General features: G+C 55.3%; 1 protein-coding gene across 1 annotated transcript in view; it reads left to right on the forward strand.

The window, feature by feature from the left end:
- LDB3 (LIM domain binding 3) overlaps positions 1–12,116 on the forward strand; it is a 60,545-nt gene that overhangs the window by 30,262 nt on the left and 18,167 nt on the right. Inside the window, 2 exon segments of the mRNA XM_077746473.1 lie at positions 6,519–6,701; positions 9,931–10,073. Coding sequence (XP_077602599.1) covers positions 6,519–6,701; positions 9,931–10,073 — 326 coding nt within the window.

The following is a 12,116-nucleotide window of genomic DNA, read 5'->3' on the forward strand; positions in this document are numbered from 1 at the left end:
CATAACCCCCCCCCCCCAACCTGGCCTTTGCCCAGCCTGCCCTCAGGCCCACTAGCCAGGCCCCTTCTCTATGGCTTCCTACGCACTCAGCTCTGGGACTTCAGTCCCTCAGTCCTGGTCTTCAGGACTCTGGTCTTGCCCCAAACCAGTCCTGACTATCTGGAAAGTACTCCATGGGTGGCAAAGCCTCTCCAAACCAAACTCCTACCTGCCCCATGCCCCCTGCCCGAGCTGTCAGACAGGGGAATGGGACACATCCCCTAACCCCTTTCTTTCCTCCTCTCTTCTCTCTGTCTCTCTGTCTCTGTCTCTGTCTCTCTCTCTCCGTGCCACAGGGAAAGGTTTGAAACGGAACGTAACAGCCCACGTTTTGCCAAATTGCGCAACTGGCACCATGGCCTTTCCGCCCAAATCCTTAATGTTAAAAGCTAAAAGGCTATGTGGAACCCCCCCACTCCTCTCAGGCTGGACCCCCACCCTCCACCCCCCACACAGATCTGGCATGTGAGCTCCACGGTGATGCTTGAGAATGTAGAGGGGTGCTGGGGTGCACCTTTGACAGCCAACTGTGGCAGTTCTGCTCTCTGCTCCCCCAGAGCTGACGGCCGAGGCCCAGCCCCACACAGCACTGCACCCACTCCTGCCCACCCCCCCAAGTGCAACCCTTACCACCCCCCATGTGGCCCCCGCCTCTGCTCCCCTGCCCAGGGCCTTAGCCGTAGATCAGAGAGGACGTGGCAGGGTTTGCTGGCATCACACCCCAGAACCAAGGGAAACAGAACATGGTTGATTTCTCACTCCCCTCAGCTGCTAGGAGAGGCAGCCTAGCCTAGTGCTGTCCTGAAACAAGCCACCTATAGATCAGGGTCCCGGGAAGAGGCTGACCCCCGGCCCCACTGGCTCCCTCGCTGCCCTCTGGAACCCGGGCAGTCCGGAACAGGGCTCTCTGCAGAGGAAGTGGAAGGCCCAGGGTAGATGAGGCAGAGGCCCCTCCTGGCTGTGGTGAGATTGGGCGTGTGCTCTCCTCTCTGTGCTGTGTGCGCTGGCTCCCTAGTTCTCTCTCCTGTACATACAAGCATGCTTGTTCTGAAATAAAGAGGATTTCAAATGAACCAAACCAGCCCCCGTCATGCTGTGCCTGCGTGCATACCACTTGAGAGGGGCATTCCGAGACGGGGAGACGACAGGCACCACCAGGAAAGGGGCAGGGGCAGTGCCCGCTGGGGCTGGGACCCGGCGCAGCTCTGCCTGCTGTGGATCTCCTGACTCAAGGGTCCCACCCGGGCTGTGGAGCTCAGGTGGGCCGGATGGTGGGTGGGAGTCTGTGCTACAGCCCGGTGGACAGCTGTGGCCTCCCACAGGGCAGTGGGCGTGGGACGAGCGGTTCTGGAAAGCCCCCTACCTCCCCCCGCACACACCCAGCCACAACCAGCAGGCTGCGCCACCCCTCCCTACTGATCAGAAATCACCCCCATCCCCACCATCGTGCCGCAAGCCCCTCTCCCAGGAAGGCGCTGTCATGCTCAGCCCTAGTCCAGGAAGCGAGCGCAGGAGCTCACCTGGACTAAAGAGCAGTTCACAAGAGAACTGCTGGGGGTCATCAGTGGGCCAAGGCCATGACCGAGACGAGAGGAGGCAGAAGATGTGCTTGCCAGAGGCTTGTTCAGGTGGCAGGTGGGTGTGGAAGACCTCCAGCTTGGTCTTGCTCCCAGCCCCAGCCACTGGTGGCCTTGTCCTAGTCCTGAGCATTTAGGAAGGGCCAAGCTGACAGGCTCATGTCCTCCCCACCCACCTGTCTACCCATCAGCCTATCCCCTAATTAGGGGAACCACAGGCTGAAAGTGTCAGAAGGCAGATACCAAGGTCTATCCCTCAGGATTCCTGAGCCATCCGCATAGCTGGACTGGGCCAGCCCTGCTCCGTCTCCCACCGCCTGGGCACAGGCTTTCTTTTTGGCTTCTAGGGACTTGGCAATCCCATCTGAAAGGGATGGCCAGGGAGAGAGCTCTATCCTGTCCACCACACTGAGATGCTCCCCCAAATCCCCCACCAGCCTGTTCTACTTTGGCCTCCCATTTCTTCCTGCCTCTGGCAGTCTGAGTCCAGGGCCAATGTCAGGACCAGGCAGGGCAGGCTGGCTGGGGCATCAACAGGGGAGGGTTGCTGTGGACTTCTGCTTACATCTAGGCATCCTGGAGCACACCATATTGAGCTGACCTTTTATTAAGGACTTCCAAGGCCCAAGGGTAGGTTGTGGGGCCAAGAGCTGCTAGATAGGGAAGTCCCAGGCAGTGGGTATCCTGAGGCTGGTGGAGGACCTGGGTCAACCAGTCAGAGCTGGTGGCTTCACAGACTCCTGTCTTCAGCCCCAGCCCATTGGAGTCCTCTTGAAGCCCTGGAAGGCCCTCATTTGCTTTCCAGCCTGTCTGGTGTCTTCCCAATGACACGAGTGCATTGTGTGGCCCCAGGCCAGTGGTCTACATAAAGCCCTCTAGAATAAACAGAGAGATTTCCTCATCTGGCATTAGTCAAGGCACCATGCCTGACTGCTGTGGGTGCCAAAGGAATCAGAAAGGACCAATGTGGACAGTGGCTGATCACAATGCAAAGTTGGTCCTGTGAAGTCCAGAGACAGGGAGCACTCCCCGCCCACTGCCCCCCGCCCACTGCCCCCCACTTACTGCCCCAGCAAGTGAGGGTCAGAGAAAGCTTCCCGGGAGAAGGCATTTGAGTGTTTGATCTTCATGAGCCATTAGGATTAGGGCAAGTGGAGGTAGGGAAGGCTGAACAGGTGCTCTAAGCAGAGAGAAAGGGTGCTGAGGAGAAGAAGGGGTGGCCCAGAACCCCAAGTTAATCATTTTGGCTGGAATGGAGGGAATGCAGAGGATGTTATGGTTTGTGGTGCAGAGCTGGGATGGCAGCCTTAGGGACATTGTATTCTGAAGGCAGTGTGGAACTAGTGAAGGTTGTAGGGCACCATTCACACTACAGCCTGTAGGGATCGCCGTACACTGTTCTTGAAGGGTGTCATTGGCATAGACTACAATGACAACGGGGCCCCTGGAATTGTGCGGTGCAACAGCCTCACTGCAGAGTGATATGAGCAGTGCTATTCCCTGAGCAATAGCCATCCGGTTGCAAGATGGAATGCCAGCTGGGTAGGTGGCAGCATGAGTAAATTCAAGGCCAGCCCCCTGACTGGTGTTCTGCCATCATCCAATCAACAGAGACGTTCACATCCCATTTTCTTGACTAATGCAAACAGCATCATCACCTGAATAATGGCAACCACCCCCCAGCATGATCAATCATACCTCCACCATCACCCACAGCTCCAACCGGAGCTCATGACCGCAAAACCCAAGAACTGGCACATCACCAATACCATCCTCATCCTTTCCGTACATATTGTCACCATCAGTAAGAGCATCAACCAAGCCCTGCCATTTCCTCCATGAAGAGCCATCACAACAGAGCAAAGGTACAGGGTTGGCACAGTCTCCTTGATGCCAACCAGGTTGAGGGAAGAGTGGGCTGAAGGGGGATCCGTAGCCAGGCTATTTTTGTCCCTCTGGCCATACCCTTCCCATGCAGCTGTGAGCATTTTAGTATAGGTGGTTCGGTTTGGTTTTTGCTTCAATATTTAACATGGATTATGGCTGAGTCAGGAAGCAGCTGTTGAATCATAGACCAGGTGGCAGTGATCTCATGGGCACTCTCTTCAGGACTGCATCCAGGGCCAAGAAAGTTCCCTACTCTCCTTGGGGTTTCTGGGGGCCTGTGGAACTTCGGGCCAGAATGGACCTGGACAAGAACCCAAGATCCTGCAGGATGCCCTCAGTGCCGCTCCTATTTCCCCTAGGCCCTGGCTGCTTGGTGTCTGCCAACAGCGGCCGTAAATAGGATGCTAGACCATGAATTTTCCTAGGACCCACATCCAGCTCCCCCCACCTCCCACCGAATCTAGTGTTCCTTTGGAGTTATACCCAGGGAAGAGCAGCAGGTAAGCTGGTCTGACACAGAATTGGAGCAAAAGGCACAGGCAAAGCCAACTTCCTGCAGAGTATTGTCTCTAGTCCAGATATTTTCATCACTCTTGTCCCGAGTGGTATCTTCAGTTCCCAGAAGCCACTAGAAGCATGCAACAGGGTCAGGGAGAACCAAAAAAGGAGACAGGGTGTTTTATGTCGGCCTGAGCCTCCCTAGGCCATACCTGCCCCTGCCATGAGGAGGGTCTGAGGAGCCAGCTTGGCGCCATGGCCCAGCACTTTGCTGAGGCTGCTGCTTCACAGGCATGGCTTCCGGAAGCCAGCTTCTTTCATGGAGGGTGGGTGAGCGGTCTCATGGCATTGCTGCAGGCCTGAGAGCTGGGCTCCCTGAGGCTTCCTGTCGGAACCACCGAGCTGGCAAAGGGCTGGACAAGACATGGCCAGTGCTCTGTCTACCCTGAATGCTTCCCACACAGTCAATGGAGAAGAAGGACACTCCCTTTCATAAGACAGTCAACCTAAAACCTCACAGTGTCTCTGGTTCTCTTCTTCCCCAACCCTCTCACGCTGTTTCATGCCCTTCTCTACCGCGCACCTCACTGGATGGAAGAGAGAACTTCAGCAATGCTTTGGTAAAGAGCTCACGGCCCACTTGCATGGCTCCCTGGGACAGACCTCTGCAGCACCTTGCTACTCAAAGTGTGGTCTGTGGACTACGAGCAGCAGCAACCCCTGGGAACTTGTTAGACATGTAGATTCTCAGCCTGCCCCAGACTCACTGAACCAGAAGCTGCAGTTTAACAAGATTCCCAGGTGATTTGTCTTCATATTAAAGACTGAGAAGCCTTGTAATGATTAGGGCTCATGCCCGTCTCTGCCTCTTGGCAGCTGTATGATGTTTAGCAGAGGTTCAGATTCAACCTCTCTGGATCTTAGATTCTTCATCTGTAAAATGAGGATCATGATACGAATCGCTCAGGGAGGTTGAAAGGATCAAATGGAGTGAAGCTTGTCCAGTTGTTTGGCACAAGTTCTGGCATATGGTAAACACTCGCAGAGGGAAATTAGTATTTGAATTCTTTTCAAATAAGAGCGTGTTTTGTTGGGGTAAGATTCTTCTTGACTAATCGCAAGGAGAAGTGTCTTTCTTCCTCCATGGGGGGCCACTTGAAGTACCGGGTAAGCCTTCAAATCCCAAGGCACCTCACTCATCCTTCTGTCACTGCCAATAAGTTCCAGGAGGTTGAGTGATTGAATTCTCTCAGTCTCCGTTCCCTCGTCTATTAAGCAGAATTGATAACCAGAGGGTTGTTGTGAGGAATTAAAGACATATACCTGGCATGCAGTGTAAGTTCAGTAAATAAATTACAGAGCACGGGCAAGGTCATTTCCACTTGCAGGCGCTGCATATCCTGCCGCTGTTGTAGCAAGTACAAATCTTAGTCCAAAGACCCCAATGAGCAAAGAATGTGCATTTCTTTGCTTTCCTATAATTTAATTTTTAGTCTCTGCCCTGCCTTTCAGATGGCAGAAATCTAATCCCATCACTCCAGGCTTTGATGCTCTTCCTTCGCCTGGAATGGTTTTGGAGATGCAGTGCTTACAGGATGCCAAGGTGGAGGGGGTGCTGGACATGTGGGCACTCAGTCCTTGGTCATGGTCTGCCTGTGCTGACATCTGCTGGGATATTCCCAACCTATGGGGATATGCTGGTCTACACTGGAAGAGCTATGACCTCTCTTGTTCCCAGTTACAGGGCTTCTCAAATGTGCAGGTGCTCAGGACCATGTCCATGTCACTCTGGGGTGTGGGAAACCCTCGATGATGGCTTGGGGGGTCTTTGGCCTGTCTTGGGTCTGTCTGCTCCTTCACCATGGGCATGAGGGACCTTGGGATCCTGCTACTTCCCCAGGATTTATCCAGAACAGGGGCACAGCTACCTCTATCCTTGAATCCTTCATGCCACATTGCTTCCTTTCTGGTTCAGATGACCTTGGTCTCCCTGGCAGGTAGATTTCATCCCTCTTCCAAATGCTTTCAGTGTCCTGGGTCCTCCAGAGCCTAAGCCCTTGATGTGCAAATATCTTACCTCTGTTTTGTGCCTTGTATCATTCCTTCTCAAATGCAATGCATGCCTCTGACTAAATGGGGAAGGGCAAAAGAAAAAGCAAAACAGGATGGGGGAGGAAACTTGGTTGGTACTTCAATCTACTTTTCCACCGCACTGTGTTTTTATGATATACACAGAGACAGAAAACTTAGGAAGTACACAAAAATAGTGGTGTGTGTGGAAACTCACCGGGCTTGAGCATATTTTCGGTGTTCTTGTGGCCCTCCAAGTGCTCTGAGCCCTTCCCTCTTGGGGTCCTGGCTGGCTCTTCCCCTGAGCTTGGAAACACGCCTACTGGAAGATCGTGCTCGGTTTGCAGTATAGATGGTGATTTCCACGCAGCCTGCCTCTGCTGCAGCCAACAGCCCCATGCAGAAGACCTCCTTGACCTGTTGTCTTTTCCGGTCCCGCCTCATCAGCACCCCTATTGAGCATGCTCCAGTGTGCACCAGCCAGGCTGCCACCCCGCTGCTGCCCGCTTCTGCCCAGCTGCCTGCTGCTGCCCCTCCCAGTGCGGCCTCGCCACCCTTGACCACAGCCACTGCCCATGCTGCCACCGCCTCTGCTGTAGCCCCTGCCTCGAGCCCTGCGGACAGTCCAAGGTAACGGGCCCACAGGTGCCGACCCTGACCTCAGGGAAGGTAGGCAGGAAAGGCCTCAACCTGGGTCCACCTGTCGGCAACTGTATCCAGCCCTCAGAAAGGCCCATGCAAGGTGGTTAGGACCCCGGGGGTCCTTGGGAAGCCAAACCTAGCACTGCCTGGTGTTAAGAGTGAAGGGGAGACTGGGGGTCACCGCAGGGGAGCACACTGTGTATAGTGTAGCACAGAGACTGGAATATGCTGCCTGGCCCCCTAGTACCCACCCCTTCTCTCTCTCTCTCTCTCTCTCTCTCTCTCTCGTACACACACACACAGACACACACACACACACACACACACACACACACACACACATGCTGTTAGATAACAAAGAGAGACTTTGTGCTAAGTCAGTGTTCCTGGAACTAGAATCAGGGGGAGAATGAAAATTGTCCTTGTGGTCTGGGGAAGTCAAGGGAGGCCCTCTGGAGGAGGGAGCAGATGCAGCATTGACCTTGGTAGGTAAGGTGGATCAGATTTGGGCAGATATTTAGCGACTAGCTTGTCCTCTTTACCCTCTCGGCTCTTGATGGAGAGCACACTAACTCCAGAGGTACCTGATGTCCTGGGATGTACATCTCTGCTCCACCCCTTACTGTCTGTAATCTACAGAAAGTGACTTAATTTCTCTGCAGATCAGTTTCTCATCTGCTGAGATGTTTAATGCAACATCTATTTTTTTAGGATTGGGACAGAAAACGTGTACATATCACCTAGCACATAAAATGCTCTCGAGTATTATGAGTTACTGCATTTCAACCTGACCTTCCGGATACCCGCAAAGGCAGGGCTGGGGATGGCAAGAGGGGAGAGGGGGTGTTGCAGTTTGCAGAGGATGCAGGTGTAGGGAGGTGCAGGGGGCATGCTGTAATGACCGGATGGGCCTAGCTCTTTCTGGGCTGCATGGAGCTGTCAGGTTGGTGTTTGAGGTCACAGCCAGCTTTCCCAGTTTCTCATGCTCCCTTCCCAGGGTTTTGCTGGAGAGGACACACTTCTCTGGATCAGGGTTCATAAGCCCCTGGCGCAGCCTGAGGCAGGATAAAGGGTGGGCAGAGTGGCCCGCAGACCTGTGTGCTGCACCCCTGCCCCCAGGCTTCACAAGGACCTAGGTGGTGCCAAGCCCAGCCTTTGCCCAGCCCAGCTCAAGCCTCAAGGGTGAGCCCCATCTGGGCCTCCGGGGGTTGTTTTATTCCAGCTTCCTGGGGTCACTTAGCAAGTTGCTTCCCCTCTGCACACCAGAATCTCTTCAGCTAAGGGCACCAAGAAGAAACTTCGAAGAGGGTAAGAAATGTCTCTGTTGTTAAGTGAGAAGATGCCTTGCCAATTGGATGGAGGAGCTCTAGATGCTGGGGCCCTGCTCACGGACAAGCTCCAAAACTATGCTTCAGGCCCCATGTCCTCAGTGGCCCAGAGCCCTCAGGCCTCCCTCAACAAGGCAAACTTCTCCTTCTTGGCCTTGCAAAGGGAGATGAGGCCTGGGTGGAGGTTGGATTAGATACCTGGAGGGCTCCCAGCATCAGGCCAGAGCAGAAGGAGCTAGGGGACCACACCAGCTACCTCCCTGTCTACCCAAGGGTGGGATGGAGCTAGAGGGAGCCAGTGGGAGGCAAATGGACACCTTAGCCTTTCTTGGCCTCAAAATCCTTACTGGATGTCATAAGCCTCTGCTTCCTCCCCTAACACCAATCTTGGACAAAGGACCTGTAGCTCCTGAGTTGCTGGGAAAGCTTCCCCCACTGGTGGGAGAGTCTGGCTAAGCCCCTCTGACCCTCAGCCTTTTCCCACCGCTGTGGAAGCTGGGCACCCCTTCGACATTGTCTCTTCCTCCTCCACTGAGGCCCCTATTCCACTGTGGTTTATCAGAGAAGCAGGCAGGTCCAGGGAGGGGAGACAATGGCTTCACCCAACCAGAAACATAACTTGGTCCGGTAAGTCTGCACACCCCCCAGGTCTGGGACACTGGCTGTCTGAGGCTCATTCTACCTCCATACTGTCTGGGCAGCACTACACACCCTTCTGAATCCACTCAGGAGCTTGTCCATGGGTCCCTAGCTCAGGACCACCCCTCCCAGAGCTCTGGAGAAGTTACTTCCTTATCCTGTGACTCTGCCCAGCACTTGGGCCCATGGAGAACAGTTGGAAGGAAGGCTGCAAGCCCTGGACTGGGGGAGGAGGGTATATATCAGGGGCTCACTTCCGTGGCATCCCCATCAATGACCCACTTGCCCTGGGTGTGGACATGTGGTCCTGAACGGGATCCGAAAGACGCAGGGAGAGACCAAGGGTGTATTCAACAAAGTGTTCTTTAGCTTTAAATGAAAAAAAAAAAAAGGGGGGGGGCCCTGTTCACTGACAAATGACATTGGGAAACCCTGAATAAGACAAAGTTGAACATGCTGCTTAACTCCAGTTCTTGGAGCCTTTAGCTCTCCAAGGGGAGAGGCCAAGTACGGCATTTCCTGAGGGCAACGAACTGGGGCACTTTCCCCCCATTGCTTTGGTCCCGTGGTCCCCGGGTCACAAGTGGGAAAAGGCTTGAAGGCAGCTACCTGAGTGGGAAGAGGGCAACAGGAATGCTGTGCAGAGAAGCTCCTGTGTGTGTGTGTGTGTGTGTGTGTGTGTGTGTGTGTGTGTATTGGGGGACTGGTCTCCTGGCTTCCCATGTGACCTCCCTGGATCACTCTTACCCAGAAACCTGGGACTTGGCGGCTCCCTCCAACAACAGCAGAAAAGGGAATAGGGAGGAGGCCAGTGGTCTGAGGCTGTGACATGCCCCAGGAGGTCAGAAGGTGGAGGGACCTCCTCCATCTGTCTCTTCCCTCCTGCGTCTGCCCCTCCAGCCGCAGCCCCACCCTGGCAGTCTCTCCCCAGGGAGTGAAGGGCTTTCTGTCCGTCTTCCTGTCTGGCTGGTGGTTTTCTCCCCTCTTTCCTGAGATGGTGACACCAGCAATGGGCTGTATGGCTCTAACCAGACACACGAAGACTCAGCCCCCAAGAAGCAGCTTCATCCCCAGTTAGACCCTCATGGTCTTGCCTTCACAGCCTCTGGCAAATGCCCAGGATGGATTCCATCAGGCTTCCTCCTCACAGAGGCTTCTGAACACACGGGAGCCAGCCTGCCAGGGTTGCAGGCCCCAGGGCCTGGGTGGGGCTGTCCTTCTGGCTGCTAACTCCTCCCCCTTGGTTCTAGGCCCCAGGCCTCTGCCTACAGCCCCGCCAAGGCGACCTCTCCGGCACCTGCCACTCATACATACAGTGAGGCCCCAGCTGCCCCTGCGCCCAAGCCCCGAGTTGTCACCACCGCCAGCATCCGGCCTTCTGTCTACCAGCCAGGTGAGAGGCAGAATGGAGGGGACGCTGTCAGGCTGGACGTGGCTTCTAGGCCGCATCCCGAGATGGATGGTGGCCAGCGAGGGCCAGCTAATGAGGCTCAGCCGTCCTTCTCGCTAATGTGGGCCAGAATCCTAGGGAGCCTGCCTCTGGCCCTGGTGAGATGGGTGAGCGGTACCAGCCAGGGGCGGAGCCTCCCGGCTCTTAGGCAGATAAGGTTCCTGGCTGGGGATTTCCAGGCTCAAGGTGAAGGAAGAAGAGAGGGTTTAGAGGGGAGGAGCTTGTTTCTCCAGGAGTCTGGATCTAGCTCAAGCTGGAAGACAGGCAGCTGTAACGAAAATGCCATGGGTTTGGGACAGTGACCCCGGGCAAGATGCTCATTCTGTCTGGTCTTTTGGTTTCCTCAGCCGAGGCAGGACAACGGAGGCTCAGAGAGCATACGTGATAAGCAACAAAATGCTCTCTGTCCGTGGCTGAGCTCACTTAGCTGTCTGTTCCATTGCTCTGGTCTCCATTCTCATCACTGCCCAGGGCCCCTTCACAGGGATGAGGGCTCACTTCCTTCCTTCCTCAGCAAAGTTTGGCCTGCTCCCCAGAGTCCAAGGGCGATTCTCAGTCTGGCTTGTACCCCACCTTCCCCTGCCTGGCCCTGCTCAGGCCCCTCCTCAGTGAACCTGAGGGCTCCTTAGCTAGTATCTTCCCAGGTTTGGGGAGGGTCCTGTGTGTCCTGGTCTATAAGATGTGCCCACAGGAGGGCTCTGGGCAACTACAGTCATCCAGGGCTGATGTCACCCTCCTTCCCACTGGATTCTGCCTCTTAACTCCGGGAGGGCAGGGCTGTGGCAGATTTTCTTCACTATATCCCCAGCACCTGACTCAGGCCTGACACAGAGGTGGGGTTCAGCAAAGGTAGTGAATGAAGGAATAAATGAATGAATGAATGAACACTGGTGAGGAACTCCAGTCGGGGGGAAGGGATGGGGAGGGAGAGGCTGTGAACTGTGCACTCTGGTGGTCCAACACACAGGGGTAATGGATCACAAGGGTTTCCAGAGCGGTACCCTGGTGCAAGTTCCATGAGTGGGCGAGAGAGGGTTTTAGGTGGGCACACACTTCTCATTGAAAGCATTGTACTTCCAACATATTTCTCTGTACAGCCATCTTGAATACAGCAATGATGACATTTTCCGCTTGCAGCAGTATACAAACTGTTCCCTGCCCTGCTCCCAAATCATCACATGCACAACCGTCTTTACATACGAGAAAGAGGTGGACTGAGGAAGCCAATAACCTGTTTGGGAAGCAGGTAGCTAATTCTAAGGGAAGGGGAAGGGGGCTCCTGCGTGTCATGCAAGAGAGGGGGAGTCGGTCCAGCAGTCATCAGGTAGAGGAACAGCGAAGTCTGGACTCAGGAGCATTCCTGTTAAGGAAAATGAGAGACCCCAGAAAGGATCCTCAGTGAAGCCGGAGAGCAGGGGAGGTAAGACAGGGACTGAGCAGGAAGGGCTCTGCTTTGGGGAGCTTGACTTGCTCTGTAGGGCGCGGGAGCCCTCATCAGCCCTCCGATTATAAAGCCCAGGCTGACCGCGGCAGTGGTAAAGCAGTTTGGGCATCGGGCAGGCTCCCGTGCCGGGTCCAGCTCTGCTAATCTAAGGCCTGAATTTCCCGCTCTGAAAATGAGCATGAAACTATGCAGACCTCCTGTTCTGGAGGAGAAAACGAAGGGTACTTGGCACACAGGAGGTGCCCTTCCCTGTCCTTTCCGAGGCAGGGACACCAAGTTCTGAGGTTGAAAATCCACAGGAGTAGGGAGCAACTCGGAGCTGGCTGCAGTGGTGAGGACTCTCCGAGGGAGCTGGAGGACGCGGCCGCGCGGCGGAGACGGGGACCCCCGGAGGGAGGGTGGGAAGCCGCCCGGGTGAGCCGCGGCGGGCGGAGGCGAGGCTCCGTCCCGGCGCAAGGAGCCCATTTCCGTTCCGGCCCAGCCCGGGCTCGCTTCCCAGGCGGGTCCTCCCGGGCACCTTCCGGGGGGGGCCCCGGGCTTCG

Source organism: Crocuta crocuta, unplaced genomic scaffold, assembly GCF_008692635.1.
Source record: "Crocuta crocuta isolate KB4526 unplaced genomic scaffold, BGI_CrCroc_1.0 scaffold28, whole genome shotgun sequence".
NCBI lineage: Eukaryota > Metazoa > Chordata > Mammalia > Carnivora > Hyaenidae > Crocuta > Crocuta crocuta.